Source organism: Sinocyclocheilus grahami, unplaced genomic scaffold (assembly GCF_001515645.1).
Source record: "Sinocyclocheilus grahami isolate Dianchi unplaced genomic scaffold, SAMN03320097.WGS_v1.1 scaffold104.1, whole genome shotgun sequence".
In the NCBI taxonomy this organism is placed as follows: Eukaryota; Metazoa; Chordata; class Actinopteri; order Cypriniformes; family Cyprinidae; genus Sinocyclocheilus; species Sinocyclocheilus grahami.
The window spans coordinates 689,871-710,653 of record NW_015505283.1 but is presented as its reverse complement, the minus strand read 5'-3'; the positions used below and the strand labels follow the sequence as shown (position 1 = coordinate 710,653).

The following is a 20,783-nucleotide window of genomic DNA, read 5'->3' as shown; positions in this document are numbered from 1 at the left end:
AAATGACTAAATGTAAATGTAATTTATTTCATTCAAATCTAAATTTATTTATAATTAATTATAAATTATAATCAATTTAATTTATTATAAATTATGCTCAAAACAAATGCTATTTCCTAGTGTTCCTGTGCCATCCACTGCATACCCAGATGTAGGGGTGGAAGAGGAAGTGGAGGAAGAAGACGCTGCAGTGGAGGAGACTGAGGACCAGCAGAACTCAGGAGTCAAGTCTCCTATTGACCGCACTGACAGTACGTTCTTAAAAACCTCAGCTCACATTACAGTGTCTCTAGTGTTAGTGAATTATATTTCACTTTAAACAAAAGCAATTTTATATAGACATTGCTTGTGTAATTCTTGGCCTAATGGTTAAAGAAGTCGGACTTGTAACCCGAAGGTTGCGGGTTCGAGTCTCAGGTCCAGCAGGAATTGTTGGTGGGGGGAGTGAATAACCAGTGCTCTCTTCCACTCTCAATACCACGACTGAGGTGAGACCCTTGAGCAAAGCTCCGAACCCCCAACTGCTCCCTGGGCGCCGCAGCAATATGGCTGCCCACTGTTCTGTGTGTGTGTGTGCTGTGCACTTGGATGGGTTAAATGCAGAGCACAAATTCCAAGTATGGGTCGCCACACGTCACTTCACCTTTTTTTTCACTTCATAAATAATTACTTTACAAGATCCTCTGTATCCTTTACTGTTCCTTAACAGTAAATAAGTGTTTTGCTTTCAGATCCGTGTCACCTGAACAGTGACCGTGGCACCATCTGTGGTGAATATGTGCAGCGCTGGTACTATAATGAAGCAGTTGGTACATGTTTACCCTTCTGGTACGGGGGTTGTGACGGTAACAGTAACCGGTTTAATTCAGAAAAGGAATGCCTTCAGATCTGTGGCAAACAAAGTAAGTCCTTTGTGCAGTGTCTCATAATAAATCATTGTAAATATGCTTTGCTATTAAAGTTCAAATAGCTGAATGTAACCTAACCTTGAATATAAGATGCTTAAATGTTTAATGTCTGTGTCACTAGCAGAACCAAACCAAGTTGCAAAAATAGCTACTGTAGATTTTTAAAGAAAATGTGAATGGAGCTTTTTTGGTTTAAGCTGGTCCTCCAGCCAGGGCAAACAGACCTTCAGCTACTGTAGAATATATATATATTTTAAATGTATTGTCTTTATACTTTAATTCATTTATAATAACAAGTGAGATTTCAATGGTATTTTTACAGTGGAACTTCAAAATGTCCCAGGTTTCCATTTCAGAAATCTGGTCAGTCTTTCAGCCTGAATAACTGAAAAAATTGCCCAAGAACCCTTCTAAATCTAGCCAACATACCATTCTGACAGACCGACAATGACCAGCAAAACAGATTAGTCTTTGTCAGATTAGCCACTGCCATATCGCCCTGTAGCTCAAGATTGGTTGCCCACTGAAGCTAAGCAGGGTTTAGCCTGGTCAGTATCTGGATGGGAGACCTCCTGGGAAAACTAGGTTGCTGCTGGAAGCGGTGTTAGTGAGGCCAGCAGGGGGTGCGCACCCTGTGGTCTGTGTGGGTCCTTATGCCCCAGTGTAGTGAGGGGACACTATACTGACAAAAAGCACCATCTTTCGGATGAGACGTTAAACCGAGGTCCTGACTCTCTGTGTTCATTAAAAAGCCCAGGATGTCCTTCAAAAAAGAGTAGAGGTGTGACCTCAGCATCCTGGCCAAATTCGCCCATTGGCCTCTGACCATCATGGCCTCCTAATCATCCCCATATCTACTGAACTGCTTCATCACTCTGTCTCCTCTCCACCAATAAGCTGGTGTGTGGTGGGCGTTCTGGTGTGTATGCTGCACACTGGTGGTGGATGAGGAGACCCCCCACTATGTAAAGCGCTTTGAGTGCCTAGAAAAGCACTATATAAATGTAATGAATTATTATTATTAGTCTAGTTTAATGTATTTTTCATTTTTCTGCAGGGTTGTTTGGAAAAGCATGTAGTCCCACCCAAAACTCATTGGTTACTATGTCAAGTCCTATGAACAATTTGCAATTCTTTTTGTAGCCTCTAGTGGCACGGAAATGACAAACTGTACTTTTAAGAAATCAACAATCACTCAAGGTACTTTGTCTATATAAAATAACTGCTGAAACATTTTTATTCTTTATTAAATCTCCAGATCCTGACGTAATCCTGCAAGCAAAAGAGGAAACGGTATTAGTGGATGGTGAGAAATGAGCTGTGTCTGTAACTTGTTTGTCTGGCTTTTGCTGACTCTCGTGGTTAAAAGGATTTGATCTGGCGATAACAATATATCTCCAGAAGTGTCACTGACTGAACTCTTTCCTGATGTTTCCTCTCACAGATGCGTGCTTCATGAAACAGGATGTGGGGCCCTGCAGTGACTATGTTTTTAGCTGGCACTATGACATCCAGCAGAATGAATGCATTCACTTCTGGTTTGGAGGATGTGGAGGAAACAAAAACAGGTTTAACACTCAGGAGGAATGTGAAGCTCTTTGTGTAAGAGACATTTAACCAGGATCACTTTCCGAATGACACTTTTGAGCAAAGACTTTCTTCACTCTCATATTTAGCAATCATTCTCTCTGAGCTAGAAAATTATATTTGTGCAGGTTATACAACAAAAGCCACATAATTATTCACAGGCACCAGAACACAATAGCAAATAAGCATATATTTTGTTTATGTTCGTGGTACTTTTATGGTCAGCTGAGTATGGAAGCTTTGCTGTTTCTGCCAAGGGATAAAAAAAGATAATTGTGGATTTTTATCTCACAGTTCTTACTTTTTCTCTTGCACTTCTTCTTTCAGAGTTTTGATATAAAATCAGTTTTTAATCTCGCAATTCAGACTTTTTTCTCAAAATTATGAGAATATTTTTTATATTTGTGAAATAAAAAGTTATTAAAAAGTTAGCGTTGTTGCGTTATGGGCGTCCCAAATTCGAATTCGGACTTGAGGACCTTTCCCGATCATGCCCCCATCTCTCTCCCACTTTGCTTCCTGTCAATTCTGATCTGTACTATCATAATAAAGGCAAAAATGCAAAAAAAAAAAATACACTTCTGTAAGTCACAGTTGTGTGTCGATTGTAAATGTATATAAAGTTTTCCAGTGAAGATGTTCTGTGACAGCACTAGTAATGTGCAATAAAACATTTTTATACTGTTTTGATTAAAATAGTTTTCAGTAATTACACATTTGTTAAATGTATGCATTTTTTAATCTTTAAAAATGTGGAAAAACTGCTCACAACCTGTTTTACTTCTGTAATCTGACCAGGTTTTCCAGAATAAAAAAGTACAGTTGGACTTGATTTTATTCATTTGGGAATCCATGGGTCATTTTAGATGTTTCATGTTCACTTGAAACAATGCTAAATATGCTGTGCTCAATGTTTTTTTCCACCAAAAAAGCGAATACATATATGTCATGACATTTATTCAGTAATATCCATAACTATTACAAAGTGATTGATTATAATGCAAGTTTCATCCCCATCCATGTCTTGCACTCAGGCCTCAAAACAAAACTACATGGGTTTAGCTGTGCAGAAATAACACTATAAGTGTAACTACTGCGTGAAACACTGTTTTAGCTCACCATGTCCTGTTTTCTGCAGTGTGATCATAAAAAAACAAAAACATACAAAGCAAACTGTTCACACACACCAACTGTTGGCTTTCAGGGTTTTATATAGTTACATTTTATTTTTTAAAGTGGATTTGATCCTAAATTACTTAATTATATTAATTGGCATTATATTTAAATTTACAGTGCACTTGATCGGATGTCAATTTAACGTGTCCCATCTTGGCACAGGGTTTCTCTCACTTCCAGACTTTGACAATGCCATCTCTAGAGGAGGTGACTATAAAGCCCTGGGTGGTCTGGAAAGTCGCAATATCAGTAATGATGTCGTGGTGACCCACAGGAAAGGATTCTGGGCCACGTCGGGGTGTGTCCTCAGTGGATCCGCTTTTCTGCTTACTGTGGATCTCCTGGTTAGGTTGGAGGGAGACGGAGGAGAAGATCAATCAAATATAAATGTGCAGAAAACAGAAAATCAGATGGAAATATGGTTCAGACCTGTACTACTTCTGTTCCTTCGATGATCTTGCGGTTGTAGAACACAGAAGGACAGTGAAGCGAGTCGTTTGCACCGCCTGCGACGACGTATGACCTCTCAGGGTAGGCCAAATCCCAAAACCTGCAGATATTATACAGAACACACTCTAATTCATAACATGCTCAATATATCTGCACATGCTCTCATAACCTTGGGAATGTAAAACTCTTGCACCCAATTAATAATATTTGCTTGTGGAAATATTGGTTGTGTATAAATCTGATGCAGCTGATTTTGTATGAAGATATAATTTGAAATTCTACTGAGGGTTCGAGATATTTGGAAAGTGCTTAATTCGTTTGAATGGAAACAAAAATGTCGCTTTCAAATTTGAAATATTTCACATTCATGTGGAGGTAGTCTTTGAAAAACAGGTTGTTGTGCAAACATTGCATTCGAACAAGCCTTAATGCCTTCTAACCAGCTAAATCATCACCCCTCAACAGTGATTAGTTCGCTAATTAGTCTCACCTGATTCTCATGTCAGATCCAGCTGTAAGTAGGAGAGGATTGCCATCAGCAGGGCTGCAGTATATCCCATGAACACTGTGAGGAGAGGGCTGTAGAGAACAACAGATTTCAGTGTAATGAAAGCAGCCAAATCTGGATTTATTTATTATTGTGAACATGTATTGTGATGCAGAAGTGACTACATACATGCATCTCTGAAAGAGGAGGTGCAGAGCTAGCCCACAGGGTGAACTTCCTGTCTCCAGTCTCCATATCCCACATGGACACCTCATTGTTACCTTGGACAGCTGAAGAGAATAAGAAAAACCTTTAAAACATTCCTACTCCATTTTAGATATTTTTAAGAAATCAATACTTTTATTCTGAAAGGATACATTAAATTCCTCAAAAGTGACAGTAAAGACTTGTAATTACAAAAAATAAAAAAATAAATGCTGTTCTTTTAAACTTTCTCTTCTTTAGAAAAACTGTTTTCAACATTGAGAATCTTGAGCATCACATCAGCTTATTAGAATGATTTGTGAAGGATCATCGGAGTAATTGCTTCTGAAAATTCTGCTTTTCCATCACTGGACTAAATTATACTTTAAAATATATTTTAAATTGTAATAGTATTTCAAAATATTGCTTTATTTTGATCAAATAAATGTAGCATTGGTGATCATAAGAGACTTTTTACCTGCAATGACAGAGGACTGGTAGAGTGGATGCTTCAGCAGGCGTCTGATTCTCGCTCGGGCTGGGTGGGAGTGGCTGGAAATTGGCAACTGAAAACGCATATCCCAGCAAGCCATTGTGCCATTACTTGTGCCTGTGTAAGTAAGACATAAAATAAGTCCAAGCTTGATACAGCAAACCTTATGAATCACTATAATGGTATAGGGATTTCCTGAAAACATTCTTCTGTAATTTGGGTTTGATCGGCACACATGTCTGCTTCACTTGCTTGTACGAGCACCAAGAAACACCACCCAAACTATCCAGCCCTCTTACCCACACACAGCCAACACTGGTGCATGTCCACAGCAAAGGAAGTGATGAGGCCTAGGCGCAAGTCATGGCGGAGGGTCCAGGCATTGCTATTGCTGCGGAGATCCCAACCCACCAAAAAACCGTTCACAGTGGCATAGGCCAGAACCGTCTGTGCCCCTGAGTTAAAGTGATGTACGTCCACCGCACAGCCCTCATCCTTGGGATCTAGGAACCTGGAAGAGACTCAATGGCTTACTGATCTGACTGGTTGAGTGACACTGACCTGAGTGTGATGGTCTTGATTTACTCATTTGTACCATTGTATGGCAGCACACAAATTTAGGATGCTACAAGTAGAGTTACATGACCTGCACACACCTGGTCTGACAGGGCTGGACTTTGGGTGATTTGGGTGGCTTGTTTGCTTCAACTGCAAGAAGCTGGATGGAACCATTATCTGATGCAACAGCAAGGTAATGTGACCCCTGACAAAAGGTCAGTGTTTTCACATGGCCTCCAATCCGAGAATACGTCAGCACAGACCTGAAATGATCACATTTTCAATCATTTCAGCTCACATAACAGTAAAACAACAACCTAGACAATTTATAAACATTGTATAGATATTATCTACCTTGTGGTGGTCGTCCTGCCCTCCATTTTCTGGCTGTCCCAGATCTTTACAGTTCCATCATTGGAGCATGTAGCAAAGATGGAGTGCTCGTCAGAGACTCGGATTCGGTTCACTGCAGATTTGTGCTCGTGGAGATGGGCCACTAGAAGACCTTTTGGATGCCATCCTGCAATGTAACAGCTGTGGTTACCAGTGGAAATAACCTGTATGAGGCAAACAAGCTAGGAACTCCAATTTAAAGTAGTTCAAAAAAAGTTAGTTACACTACAAGCCACTAAAAAAAAGTTACTTAATGGAGCAATATCTTTTAAAACAACTTCATGATATTCAGAATTTGATCATCATCAAACATACATTAGCAGTTTGTTGTCTGTAATATTTTTGTAACACTCCCTTTTAGCAAATGGCTGCAATATAACAAAGAGTGAAAAATGTAAGTGAAAAATACTTTCCGTACCCACTGTATATATACACACACACCTCTATATGTGTATATATAATACTACTGTTATAATATTTGTTTTATATTTTTATATTCTTTATTTTTTTATATATTTAATAATAAAAATATGTGTGTGTGTCTGTGTCTGGAAAGACATGAAGAAACAGAACAAACTGAGACGGACTAAATCCAGAAGAACTGTGGCAACGTCTCCAAGATGCTTCAAGAGACCTCCCTGCAAAGCTACAGTACTGTTAAAAGTTTTAGGCACTTGTGTAAAGTATAGTATATATTTATTTAATGCCATGTCAGCATCTTAGGCTATTTTCATGGCAAAAACAATTTAAAAAATATATAAGTATAACAAATACAATAAAAACCAGCAAACTAACAAGTTATATTACACAAGATTTTTTACCACTTGTGTAAAAATGCTGTAAAATGAGGATGCTGTCAAAAATAATGTCATAAATAGATTTTCTTTATCAATTAACTTCTATTAACTAAATTAAATCAACATTTGGTGTGACCATCCTTTGCGTTTAAAGCAGCTTTTGCCCTAGGTGCACTTGCGCATAGTTTTTCAGTAGCTCTGCAGGTAGGTCTCTTGAAGAATCTTGGAGACTTTGCCACAGTTCTTCTGGAATTAGTCTGTCTCAGTTTGTTCTGTTTCTTCATGCCATTCCAGACAGACTGGATGATGATGAGATCAGATCTCTGTGTGGAGCACTGGCTGTTGTCAGACTCCTTGTGCAAACAAAAATCTCACTGGATTATTGCAATTAAAAGCAAAATGAATGTTTGGAAATGTAAACTTGATATTTCCTACTGACACACTACAGCAAAAGATAGAAATAACTGACTTCAAACCATTTTTTAGCTGGTGAAAATACTAGAGTTCTAATCATTTTGGCCACCACTGTATATAGTTACTATTGGACAATGGGGGACCTTTGAGGCTGAGATCCACTGTCCTGTGATATCAAACAGATTAATGAACAGCAGCATTTTTCAAATGATTTCATTATAAAAATATATATAATACTGCAGTCCAATTCAAATCAATCTTTTTTTTAATCCTTTACATAACCCATGAAAATGGTGCTTTTAGTTTTTAGTTCCCAATTAAAATGTCTTTGCATTTTAAATATAAAAAATAAAAAACAGGTCAACAAAAGTCAACAAAAAACAGGTATAAATAAAATAAAAAACAGGTCAACAAAAGCTGCAGATGATTTCTGTACAAGACCGAGCAAGCAGAGGCTAGACAGCCACACAATGTACTTGTATTAGCTAGGTAGCATGTGACTGCTGTACCTGGCAGTGGAGGCTTGCTCTCCCACTCTGCACTCTCCATCATCTGTTTGGCCATGCGTTCTGCATTGCATTGCTCTCTTTTCTGCTGCACCAGCTGCTGTAGCTCTGCCTTGCATGTGGTGATGCGCCGCTGGTACGTGGACGCTCCGGTTACAGACTGTACCACTTGAATAGTAGGGAGTGCTGTGGTTTTCCTGGGCTGCATGGCTCCACTTTCAGGAATCTGAAGAGTAACAGGGAGTGGTTTAAGATAAAGATTTTAGTCATTTATCATCAGTATTATTTAAGAACAACATGCTAATACATTTAATCTGGGAAAATCCAGCACATTCCTGCATGTTTGTGCAAACATGATGAAAAAAACTACAAAGCTGCAACACGGACAAATGCACAATAAAAAAAGGTGTTGATGGAAGAGGATGAAAGGAGAGGGCAGAGAAAGAGCAGGGGAGGGACGATAGCACACTGTCGGCTCAGAGGTCGACCTGGGCTGAGGATGGAACATGAGAGAGGTAAAGAATCTGTAAGGAACTCTCAGATCGCAGGCGCTCTCCGGCCAAAGTTCCGTTGGGCTCCCCACCACTGCTCGGAACTAAAACATTACGTACCGTCGAGGGTGTCTGTGCCGAGCTGGGAGGGTCCAGCGAACCAAACATGCTCTTCCACTCTTCGTTCAAGTTGGAGTCCTGTTTCGTATGTTTGCGAGCTGCAAAAAGACAAACAAAATTGACCTAATTTAAAATTGGTTTTAATAGAAGATGCATTTCTGGTTTCTAAAACACTCGGTGCTCTGTTAAAGCGTTAAGATGCGGACTGACATGTGTAAATGAAATCAGGCAATTGATTTAGTCAGCACACACTGACATATAGTACTTAAATTAAGTAAATTAATATTAGTTCAAAAAGTGAATTTTCATAGAAGACGGAATAAACTTTACTTCCCAAATACACTAGAAATGAAGAGGACTATACAATATGTTGAAATAATTAACTCTTAAAAAAAAAATTATAATTCTGCAACCACCTGCAACTTCATCTATAGCTGCAGTTTTACACATTTTCACACTAGCTCAAAAAGCGTGTGAGGATTAATAAGGTATAAATCTATTAAGTATAAAAAAGTATAAATGTATCTTTATCCATTGGAATGGGGCCCTTTGGAAAGCAATCATTTTTTTAAATGATTTTGAAATGTTAAAAAAAAAAACGTAATATTACAATTTGAAATAACTTTTCTATTTTAATATATATTTTATATTGTATTTTTATAATAACAGCTGGATGTTTAGCAGACAGTCTTTAATGTTGCATGATCCTTTAAAAATCATTCTGATATACTGATTTGGTGCTTATTTCAGCATTAATGAACAAAAGGTTTAAAAGAAAAATTTATTTGAAATAGAAATATTTTTTAACATCGAAATGTTTTTACTGTCACTTCTGATCATTTCAGTGAATTCTTACTGAATAAGACTTTTGAATGCTAGTGTATACTGGAAAAAATATAATCTTTTATGACTGAATTAATTTAGTCACTAGCAGCCATACTGAACACTCTGAAAGTACACTCCTACTGGTTCGTAACAAACTGACTGCAAAAAAGCATTAGCCAACATGAGCTGTCGTGCAAAACAAAGTGTATACATCCACATCACATCTGCCTGTTATTGTGAATTCTCAGATTTATGCTGGGTACACACCACAAGATAATGGTGCTGATTTTGGGCCGATTTCTCCCCTTCCGACAATCCTAGCTAATGTCCCCATTATCTTGGTGGTTCTAAAGGTTATCTTATCAGATTTTCCTGTGGTGTGAGGTGTGTTAAGAGTGACTGAATCTGCTCGGAAGAACATCGGAGGTGCCCCGATCGCGAATCAGAAATCCTGATGTGTGGGGAGAACCCCGAGGACAAGCACGCGTACGATCTGGAGATTATCACGTGAAACGAAAAAATATCCAATCAGAAAGCGAGCTGACAGAAGACGGAAGCATAAGAAACGCAGTCATGGCGCAGCACAAAAGGATTTGGACAGCAGAGATGGAGGATCAGCTTGTCGATTGTTTATACAATGTGTCCATTTTCTGTCAAAATCATTCCAAACACTATATAGCTGCAGTTTTACACATTTTCACACTAGCTCAAAAAGCGTGTGAGGATTAATAAGGTATAAATCTATTAAGTATAAAAAAGTATAAATGTATCTTTATCCATTGGAATGGGGCCCTTTGGAAAGCAATCATTTTTTTAAATGATTTTGAAATGTTAAAAAAAAAAACGTAATATTACAATTTGAAATAACTTTTCTATTTTAATATATATTTTATATTGTATTTTTATAATAACAGCTGGATGTTTAGCAGACAGTCTTTAATGTTGCATGATCCTTTAAAAATCATTCTGATATACTGATTTGGTGCTTATTTCAGCATTAATGAACAAAAGGTTTAAAAGAAAAATTTATTTGAAATAGAAATATTTTTTAACATCGAAATGTTTTTACTGTCACTTCTGATCATTTCAGTGAATTCTTACTGAATAAGACTTTTGAATGCTAGTGTATACTGGAAAAAATATAATCTTTTATGACTGAATTAATTTAGTCACTAGCAGCCATACTGAACACTCTGAAAGTACACTCCTACTGGTTCGTAACAAACTGACTGCAAAAAAGCATTAGCCAACATGAGCTGTCGTGCAAAACAAAGTGTATACATCCACATCACATCTGCCTGTTATTGTGAATTCTCAGATTTATGCTGGGTACACACCACAAGATAATGGTGCTGATTTTGGGCCGATTTCTCCCCTTCCGACAATCCTAGCTAATGTCCCCATTATCTTGGTGGTTCTAAAGGTTATCTTATCAGATTTTCCTGTGGTGTGAGGTGTGTTAAGAGTGACTGAATCTGCTCGGAAGAACATCGGAGGTGCCCCGATCGCGAATCAGAAATCCTGATGTGTGGGGAGAACCCCGAGGACAAGCACGCGTACGATCTGGAGATTATCACGTGAAACGAAAAAATATCCAATCAGAAAGCGAGCTGACAGAAGACGGAAGCATAAGAAACGCAGTCATGGCGCAGCACAAAAGGATTTGGACAGCAGAGATGGAGGATCAGCTTGTCGATTGTTTATACAATGTGTCCATTTTCTGTCAAAATCATTCCAAACACTATCATCACAATTTCTTCCTGCCTATCGTCCGCCATGTTTATTCTCATGTCTCGAGAGATTTTGCGAGAAAATCTGTTGCTGTGTGGTGTGCTGTCTTTGTCACATTGTGGCACACCACACACTATAGGAGCAAAACGGTTAAATCTAGGATTTTTTTGTCCTCATGTTTGTGGTCTCTCACATTTTGAAAATCTTTTAGTGTGTACCCAGCATTAGACACACAAAGCCTCCGAGTTAGTCAAAGTGAGTGATTATAACTTCAAACAGAGCTCGGCTACTTGAGATCTAAACAATATACCAGAGGCAGAAGGGATGAAGTCTGTAAACAAATGAAAATTAGACATTAATTTTAAATGGCGACCCAATGACATGAGAAGTGTATACATATCCTCAAATAACAGTAAATATGAATGCAGACAGTGTGTCACCCACCTCTCTTGTCTTCAAACTCCTGCTTGGGCTTGATGAGGTCCACCTGTCGGCCAGTGATGCCCAGTGTACCGAGATCAATGACTCCACTGTGGGCTCCATCACTCAGGTGACTCTGGTCTATGATGTTGGCTTTGGCCTTGTTGGACTTGAGCATGAAGTCTTTCAGAGCTAGGAGCTTGTCCTCCTCAGTCTCCGTCATCCCCTGATAGAAACCACATGATACGGCTTAACAATTTAGACAAGTGTGACATAAGTCAAGGTAACATGCCTTGTTGTTCCTGAAACAAAACTTCTATTAATCAGTCATTATTCGTTTGATAGAATTCTACTGGAAGAACATAGAAGGTCCATCCATTGACCATTGGTTGAAAGATTTGGCACATTGTATTGTATTGGAAAGAGTAACCTACAGTATATAAAGGGCAAACTAAAGGACTACCATAACATTTGGGATCTGTTTAAACAGTTTCTGGAAAATAACCAAATATCGGCACAGGCAAAAAATACCTCTCACCCTACTGATTGATATGCGTAAATATGCACTTTTGTATGTGAAAATATGTGGATATATCGGTCTTAGCCTTTGTATAACAACTTCTTTACCTGTATAATTGAATTTTCTTGGATGCTTTGGGGGGTGGGGAGTTAAGATTATATATAAATAATTTAATAAATATTTTCATGTTATCTTCTATGTCTTTTATACAATAAAAATATGTTTTTAAAAAACTGTAATTTCTTAGAGGGTTAGGGTTAGTGTCAGTGCTATGGCTATTTCACAACAGAAGTGTTGTTCTAAAACAATAATGTAATTATTTCCTCATTTAAAAATGATTTTGAACAAAGAAATTTGAACAGCAGCCTTATACATTAATGAAGATAATAAAAATCTAATTAAATATTAAAATAAAATATATTAATAGTAATTAAAAAATAAATGAAAAAAATAAAAAATAAAACATTTCCTGACCTGTGAAAGAAGTTTCTTAAGCAGCTGGGCAATTGCGGGATCCTCAGGAATGGGGCATTCTGGGATGGAGCCGTTGCGCTTTTTTTGGCGGAGTAACAGGTGTCTGAAGAGGCTTCCGATGTCTTTGGAACGCAGCGCATAATCAAAGATTGAGCGACTTACAGGTTCTTTCAGCACACTGAGCAACACAATCTTCTTATCAATCTGTCCAAAGGCAGAAAAAGAGTTGAAAATTGAAGTGAAAATTCTGCCATAATTTGTTGTTCCTAACCTTTATAACTTAATTTCTTCTGTGAAACACAAAAGGAGAATTTTATTCAGAGTAGTTGTGACTAATCACCTGTATAATAGGCTGTGTGATGAAAGGGTTGAGATGAGGCATGAGTTTGCAGTAGACGTCAGCGATGTTGAGGTGCTGAGCGACAACAGTGATGAATCCCACAGCTCCATAGCGGATCCACAGATTGGGGTGACATAAGAAAGGAGCTGTGGAACAGTAACAATTATACACAATAATTATGAAGCACATTATACAACGGCGTACAAGAGAGCAGAATTTCTCTCACCAATATCACTGACAAACTCGTAGATGTGAGGTTTCTGCAGTAGCCCCAGCTGACACATGCAAGTGAGGGCATTGAGAGCTTTATAAATGACAAACTCCTCAGCGTCACTCAGGCCTTGCTGCAGAAGAGGCTTCAGGATGGAGGAACTCTGCCAGCCCACATATGCTGCTACACCTGCAGGGGGGAGGAGATTTGGTTACATGTTGTGAGTGACTCTCTGATATTATATGAAGTGTCACGGTGACGGCAACCTACCTACTATGCTGTCAAAGAAAGCTCCACGGAGGTGCCAGTCATTCTTGTCGTTGAGGAAGGTGATCATGTGGGAGAGAAGGACATCATTGGCTTTCTGCCTGCCGAAGAACACGCAGAGGCGTGTGATGCCGTTCTCCATCAGCGTCTGTTTGACAATGTTCTCGGGGTCGCTCAGTAAAGTCACCACCTTCTGCTGAACCATCTCATGCAAGGCCTGCAGCTCTTTGGACAAGGGATGGATCATATCCACAGCATTTTAATGACAGCCATGCAAGCTGGCTATTACTGTAGTGCAAACAGTTATATACGGACAATATCTATTAACCTTTTTAAGACTACCATAAAAGTGAGATTTTATGGAAGAGCAGCTATTTACCTGAATCATAGTTTTCATTGGGGTGAAGAGTTTCTTCTGTGTCCTCTCCATTGAGGTCTTGTTCAGAGCTCAAATTATTCTCCTGCACCAGCTCCAGAAAACGAAGCGCTGTCTCTGCCAAGTGTGCTATGTTCTCTATATAATATAATATAATATAATATAATATATTCAAATATTTGGTTTTTTTTTAATGTTTTTTTTTTTTGCTCACCCAGGTTGTTTATTTGATTGAAAATGTTGTAAAAATAGTAACATTGTAAAAACAACTGCTTTATATTTTAAAATGATTAATTAGCAATTATTTGAAATAAAAGTGTTTCATATTTTAAATGTCACTGCTATCACTTTTGCACTTTTTTGCAGAAAAGTATAAAACTATGAATTGCTTATTTTAAAAAATCTTACTGACCCCAAACATTTGAACTGTAATATAATATAAGGAATTGCATTAAATTATATAAATATACATTGACGTCAATATGAAATGGCTTTCACAATCCATCACAATCCATTTTACTTGTGTGATCTAAGAAATATCAAAGTATTTCCAATTTAAATGATTTATTTTCTCAAATTATTTTTTTATTTAAAATCAGAGACTGATTGGATTGTGAAAACTAGTATTTACACATTTTAAAAAAGAGCAATTTAGACATGACAATTTAGGGAATAATTTACTCCAGCATTTATTTTAGCACTAAAACTACCTGCATAAGCAAGTCTGACGATTGTGGCTTCATCTTGGGCCAAGTGGGCAATCCCAGGTAAAATGTATTCTGGGTAGATATTGACATCATTGCGAGGGACCTCCTTGACCAGCGCCAGCACTTTAGTCAGTGTGCGGACAGCCTCAGCCCTGACGCGCGGCATCGAGTCATTGCAGAAGTGCAGTAAGTAAGGTGTAATCCTGTCCAGCACAATCTCCACATTCAGCCGGCCTGCCAGATGAAGAATCAGCTCCAGTGCTGCCAGCTTGGAGTCGCAGAAACGCAGTGTCTGCAGACAGGATGTGATCACTGACACCAGCACCACCAGCCCTTGCTCCTTGGATAAACTAAGCTCCTGAGAAGCCTTCTCCTGTTTTTCAGTCTTCCCTGTTTGCCCGCCACTGCACAAGTTATTGAGGATGTTCTCCAGGTTCTTACGAATGACCAACACCCTTTCGTCAGCAGACTGGAAGGTCTCCTTGGCAAACTGAGCCATGTAGGGCTGAAGGAAGGTATAAAAGATTTCTGGGAAAGCTTTGCCTCGCTGCTGCTTTAGATATTCTTCGGCTGTCAGACGCTTTTCCGGTTCTCGCTGCACCATTTGTGCCACCTGCATAGAATGGATGAAATTATAGAGTACTACCTAGTATCTAACTAACTAGTATCATATTATTTATAAAATGGTTATAAATAAACTTTGAAATGTATTAATTATGTAATTTATTACACCCCCATTCAAAAGATTGGGGTCAGTAAGATTTTTTTTTAAAAGAAATTAACACTTTTATTCAGCAAGTATTCATTACATTGATCAAAAGTGACAGGAAAGACATTCAAAATATTACAAACAAAATTCTATCTCTGCTCTTTTGAACTTTGTATTCATCAAAGGATCCCAAAAAAATAGGCATCACGATTTCCACAAAAATTAAGCTGCACAACTGCTTTCAACATTAATAATAATAATAATAATATTTCTTGGGCACCAAATCTGCATATTAGAATCATTTCTGAAAGATCATGTGACACAGAAGACCAGAGTAATGGCTGCTGAAAACTGATCTTTGCCATCACAAGAATAAATTTTATTTTAAAATATGTTAAAATAGCAAAATATAATTTTATTGTATGTCTTATCATATGTCACAGTGAGTATAAGAGGCATTTTCAAAAACACAAAAAAACAACAACAGACCAACCCCAAACTTTTGAATGGTAGTGTAAACATTTGTAAAACCTAAAGTGAAATAATACAAAGTATCTAAAATACCAGTTCCCTAATACTGCGATCTTCAATTTTCATCAGCACTTGTTCAGTTTGGAAATGTCCTTTACGGTAAGCCAGCAATTGTGAGAGGTCAAAGAGTGGGACACCCTCTGTAAACAACTCTGCAATCACACAACCTATCAAAAGAAAACAAAAGAGAAAGATGTTTGTAAAATATGTCATATTATAATGCAACACACAGAACAAATATAATGGTGATGGATACCAGCTGAGAAGATGTCCATGGGCTGCTTGAGTTCTCCCCTGGTCCTCTGGCTATTGCTGGAGAGATCCACAAGCGGAGTTGTCTGGTCACTTTCTGTGGCAAACATGCTGCCATCCACAAATCTCTCCGGTGCAATATAGCACGTTCTCCTCCTGGACGTGTCGAAGAAGTAGTTGAAATCTGCTGGGTTGTCTTCAGGTAAGTATGTAGGTTTAAAACTAGCAAAGTCTGTGAGAAGCACCCAGTTCCAGCTTGTCACCATAACATTCTCTGTTTTAATGTCACCATGACGCACACCAGATTTATGGGCCTGGTCCACAGCATTGAGGAGCTGGAAGGCGATCCACTTCTTCTCCACATTGTTGAGGAACGGTCGCGTGCTGATGCGGTCATACAAGTTATCCCGAACATACTGCCGAAATAGTATGGCTGCTTTCTCAGTAAGAGTGGCTTTTTGAAAAGGCAGACAGTTCTGACAGGAGTGCAGTCTGATTTTCAGCTCCTCCAGCTCTTGTTTGTAGCTGGTCAAGGGCAGAGAGGGGTCCTGGATCGCGAAAACCTTAACCACAACCAATCCTTCTCTATGTTTCGCCCGGGCCACTTTGAAAAACCGCGTACTGCCAAGACTTTTGTCATATTCATAATCATGGATGTCAGAGAAGTAACTATCCACTGAAAGAATCTGTGACGGAGCAATTCCAGCCAGCTGGTTCCCCATCTCACTGGATCAGAGATGGCTGTGCTCAAAGACAAATGTATACCTATTACAGATAGAAAGAAGATGGTTCTGCAGTTTATTATTACAACATTCAGCTTTTTCTTAAGATTATTACTAATCATTACCTGCAACTAGAGTAGATGCATGTAAAGTTTTGTCATAAATTTAGTATAATCTTCAGATTCAGTATACAGTCTTCTGCACATACAGTGTCATGAGACAAAATGCTGCATCATATCTGTTAGCAATACTCGCTAGAAAACACAAAACTTCAAATATTTACATTATTGCAATTTTCTCTCGATATAAGTTGCCAGTTATAAAGTATTATGTCACGTACATATGCGTATACATTGTTTGTTTACAGCACTGATGTAAAAATAAACGGTTGTTTACCTGATTCTTTGAGCCCAGCGCGCTGTCAACTAACGTTAACCGACTGCTTAGCAATAGTTATTTCTTCCCACCTTACTCAAAATGACATTCTACATTTTGCCCAGGTTAAAACGAACGTTACTAACAAACATGTCAAATCATACGAACGATATAACATGTACATAAAAGAGCCGCTTCGTTTGTTATTCTGTCTCAGAGTCAGGAGTGAACTAGAGGTGTGCATTGGTTGATCTGAGATCTGATCCTCAGCTCAATAGCGGCACGCTATTGGATGAAATGTCTCACGTGTCTGATCCCAGATCAACCGGCAAACCGGAAACCGGAAGATATCATATCACATCACATGAGGCGTTACTGAGTCCGACTACACTAGTTTATTTGCACGTTGTGACCGGTTGTGATATTGTAAAAACACCCTTTCCCTCTAAAAAAAGATTCATTTGGACGCAATGGCGCTGCTCAGAGGACTGACTTTGTTAAATAGAGTTTCTCCAAACAAGTGCTTCATACCAGCACGAGTAAGAATTTTATTTTGGCCATGTGCAATTAAGATTGTGTGCATGCATTTACAATTTAGTTTCGAAATCTCATAAAATGTTGCCAATATAAAGTAATTTCTTTACCTGGAACTTTAGATAAATAAACCATATATAAAATATAAGATTGTGCGTTTAAGTGTGCATTTTAGAGAATTTAAAGCTTGCAAAGTGTGTTGTATTTGAGTAAAATGATCTCTTTTAATTGTTATAATGTGCACTGAATAGGAAAATCGTGCCTTTCAAACTTGATTTTTCATTTGAGACCTATTGCATGCATTAGAATGTATAATTCTCTAGCTTCAGCAGAGAACTTATATTGTCATTATGACCTTTCACCCAGTTGCTATTTATAATAGCTAGGCTACTATTTATTCCTGACTGAATTCATGTATTAAAATAAAGTGACCCTCTTTGCATCCTTTAACAGCTGTTTGGAAATGGGACAAGCAGTTTATACCAGAGCAATCCTCCTCAAGCGAGATTCTTCCCACCTTCTGAAGGTGTTATGCTTCTCCCAGGAACTTACAAAAACAAAGTGGCCTTCATCACTGGAGGAGGAACAGGACTTGGAAAAGCCATGACCACCACTCTGTCTTCACTGGGAGCAGAGTGCGTGATAGCCAGCAGGTTAGTTATTCTTCTTGTTAAAAATGTCAAAAAAGAATTAAGCAGCACAATTGTTCCTAATATTGGTAATAGGAAATGTTTCTTGAGCACCAAATCAGCATATAAGCATGATTTCTGAAGGATCATGTGACACTGAAGACTGGAATTCAGCTTTGCCGCCACAAGAATAAAGTACATTTTACAATATGTTCAAATAGAAAAGGGTTATTTTAAGTTGTTATACTGTTATTGATTTTACTGTAATTCTGATCAAGTAAATGTACCCTGATGAGCATCAAGAGACTTCTTACTTTGGACATACCTTCACTTTATTTGTAGGTCTTTTAGTTCTTGAATAATTGCGAATGCACCCTACAAGCAAAGCCAAAGCTTACATAACTTTGAATTTGAGCGATTATTTTTCTTGCGTCTTCTGTCGTCACATCACTTCCAGAAGTCTTGAAGTTTTGAAGAAAACAGCTGATGAAATCTCACAACAGACCGGAAACAAGGTACCTCTGCTTTTATTACACCACCTATGAAAGTCTATGCAAACATTGTCATATCCTTAGAGTAGTTCATGTGGATTCCAGATTATGGTGAAGAACTTGTATTCATCCTCCTAGAGTTTGATGAATGTGTTCATGTTTCAGGTCCATGCCGTCCAGTGTAATGTTAGGGACCCTGCTTCAGTGGAGGCTGCTGTTAACCAGCTTGTAAATGATGTCGGCCTGCCTGATGTAGGTTTAGGTCTCCATCTTAACAGCAGTGATGCAATAGATTCAGCCAAATACACAAAACTGCTTCTGATATGCTTTGTCAACCCACAGGTGGTGATAAACAATGCTGCTGGAAACTTCATCTCTCCTTCAGAGAAGCTTTCCCCCAATGCCTGGAGAACCATCACTGACATAGTGCTGAACGGCACCGCATATGTCACGCTAGACATCGGGAAACGCCTCATCAAAGCTGAGAAAGGTGATTATTATTTTTATAGAAATGGAGCAAAGGTAATTATTCAACTTTTAATTATGATAGAAAGCTTACCGTTACAAACAGTAGAGCATAGTGCTAGCAATGCCAAGGGAATGCACTGATAAAAATATATATATAATAATGTGTATTAATGTAAGGAGGCTCTTTGGATAAAAGCTTCTAATTCGATTGGATTAATCATTAATGGAAGTAGTTGATTTTGAGTACATGACCACTAGAGGGCAGTAAGTGCAAAAAAGTACCCAAATTATTGATAATCTGCGGGATTTGTTTTAGTGATTCTTTAATAGTTAACAGAATGTTTTGAATTTAAGAGAAAGTAAATTAAATAATTTTGTGTTTCTCGATTTGTAAAAATGAAAATAAAAAAGTCTGAAAATACATGCCCTTGTATCAGAATTCTAAGCAGCTTGACATTGCTTTGCAAAAAATTGTTTACAATGTACATCATTCCAAAAGTACAGCCACAAAATTACCTAATTTTACATGTAAACATGGTAAACCATGATATTAAATCGGAAATGTATAACCAAAAGTCCATCCATCCAGAAATGTAGTCCTATTGCTAAAAGGACTGTTTAGATCATTTTATTTTTTGTTCTGAAGAATTTATGTAAGTGCATTTTTGTTTTTGAGGGACACGTCAAAATAATTTTCTGTGGTAGCTGGTCACAGATGCTGTCAATAGAGATAAACGTAGAACCCTAAAATATTTCTTTATTTTTACATTACTGTTCAAATGTTTTTTTTTATTAATGCATTAAATTGATCAAAAATAATCCTGAAATAATGAATCACGATTTGCATAAAAGTATTTGCAAATCATCATATTAGAATTATTTCTGAAGAGTAATGGGTGTTGAAAATTCAGCTTTGTCATCACAGGAATAAAAAATTACATTTTAAGATATATTAGAATGGGAAAGCGTTGTCTAAAATTGTAATATTTCACAATAGGATTGTTTTTACTGTAATTTTAATCACATAAATGCAGCCTTGGAGTGCACAAGAGATGTATGGTTGTCCAGATGATCCATGTTTTTCTTTCACTGCCCGTTGTCTTGATGTTTATGCTGTAATGAGGTTGCCTGTGGCTTCTTGCACATCCCATGAGCCATGCTTTTGGAAATGTGGCATAAAAAGTTGTCAAAATGTGGGATTTTGTTGTGGTAATCAAGCCTGTTTTTATAATAGGCTAATTTATGTGCATTCATGCTGTTTTCTGCTCTCTTTGTTCTCTGTTAAGATAACCGCTTCTGGCTGTAACCAGTAAGCCAGTGCAATTACTTCTCTGTAAATTAAGAAATCATTTGTCTTTATGTACATTTACTTTGCAATGATAAGAGCTAAGTATGTGTGTGGGTACGATGACAACAAGCAAGAAAAGATGATTCTTGTTCATTGCCTCAGTCACATTAGTGTGTGTGTGTGTGTGAGAGAGAGAGAATTAGCTGCTCAAATTCAGACAGCCAGCCTCTCACCTGATGATTTTGACCTCTTTCTGCTTCCTTGAACAATGTGATCAATTACTCCATTAACACATATTCTAAAGATATTATACTATTGATAACAAGTCT

At 37.9% G+C, this 20,783-nt stretch overlaps 3 protein-coding genes across 6 annotated transcripts in view; 2 read left to right on the top strand and 1 right to left on the bottom strand.

The window, feature by feature from the left end:
* LOC107588488 (collagen alpha-6(VI) chain-like) overlaps positions 1-3,157 on the top strand; it is a 29,069-nt gene extending 25,912 nt beyond the window's left edge. For both annotated transcript variants that reach the window (XM_016276598.1, XM_016276599.1), the window contains exons 38-41: positions 121-251; positions 732-902; positions 2,167-2,214; positions 2,353-3,157. In XM_016276598.1, coding sequence (XP_016132084.1) covers positions 121-251; positions 732-902; positions 2,167-2,214; positions 2,353-2,525 — 523 coding nt within the window. In that variant the 3' untranslated portion in view covers positions 2,526-3,157. The remainder of the gene's footprint in view (positions 1-120; positions 252-731; positions 903-2,166; positions 2,215-2,352) is intronic.
* Positions 3,158-3,525: 368 nt separating this feature from the next.
* Positions 3,526-17,295, bottom strand: LOC107588487 (phosphoinositide 3-kinase regulatory subunit 4-like). Of its 3 annotated transcripts, XM_016276596.1 has the most exons (21): positions 17,066-17,295; positions 16,795-16,923; positions 15,952-16,712; positions 15,729-15,862; positions 14,459-15,068; positions 13,752-13,886; positions 13,376-13,597; positions 13,121-13,294; positions 12,895-13,040; positions 12,555-12,758; positions 11,585-11,786; positions 8,585-8,682; positions 7,977-8,199; positions 6,218-6,383; positions 5,962-6,126; positions 5,605-5,816; positions 5,291-5,422; positions 4,798-4,898; positions 4,612-4,700; positions 4,101-4,221; positions 3,526-4,012 (listed from the first exon to the last, which is right to left on the bottom strand). In XM_016276596.1, exons 3-21 carry the CDS (start codon positions 16,667-16,669, stop codon positions 3,842-3,844), a joined length of 4,023 nt encoding a protein of 1,340 aa, XP_016132082.1. In that variant the 5' UTR covers positions 16,670-16,712; positions 16,795-16,923; positions 17,066-17,295; the 3' UTR covers positions 3,526-3,841. The 3 variants fall into 3 exon arrangements, with proteins under 3 accessions (XP_016132082.1, XP_016132081.1, XP_016132083.1); XM_016276595.1 differs by lacking the exon at positions 16,795-16,923; XM_016276597.1 differs by lacking the exon at positions 16,795-16,923 and having other exon boundaries at positions 15,952-16,688.
* Positions 17,296-17,389: 94 nt separating this feature from the next.
* Positions 17,390-20,479, top strand: LOC107588514 (2,4-dienoyl-CoA reductase, mitochondrial-like). The gene is made up of 6 exons (XM_016276639.1): positions 17,390-17,583; positions 18,032-18,231; positions 18,665-18,722; positions 18,864-18,950; positions 19,041-19,220; positions 20,453-20,479. The coding sequence occupies exons 1-6, from the start codon at positions 17,515-17,517 to the stop codon at positions 20,477-20,479; spliced, it is 621 nt and encodes a 206-aa protein (XP_016132125.1). The 5' UTR covers positions 17,390-17,514.
* The last annotated feature ends 304 nt before the right edge of the window (positions 20,480-20,783 follow it).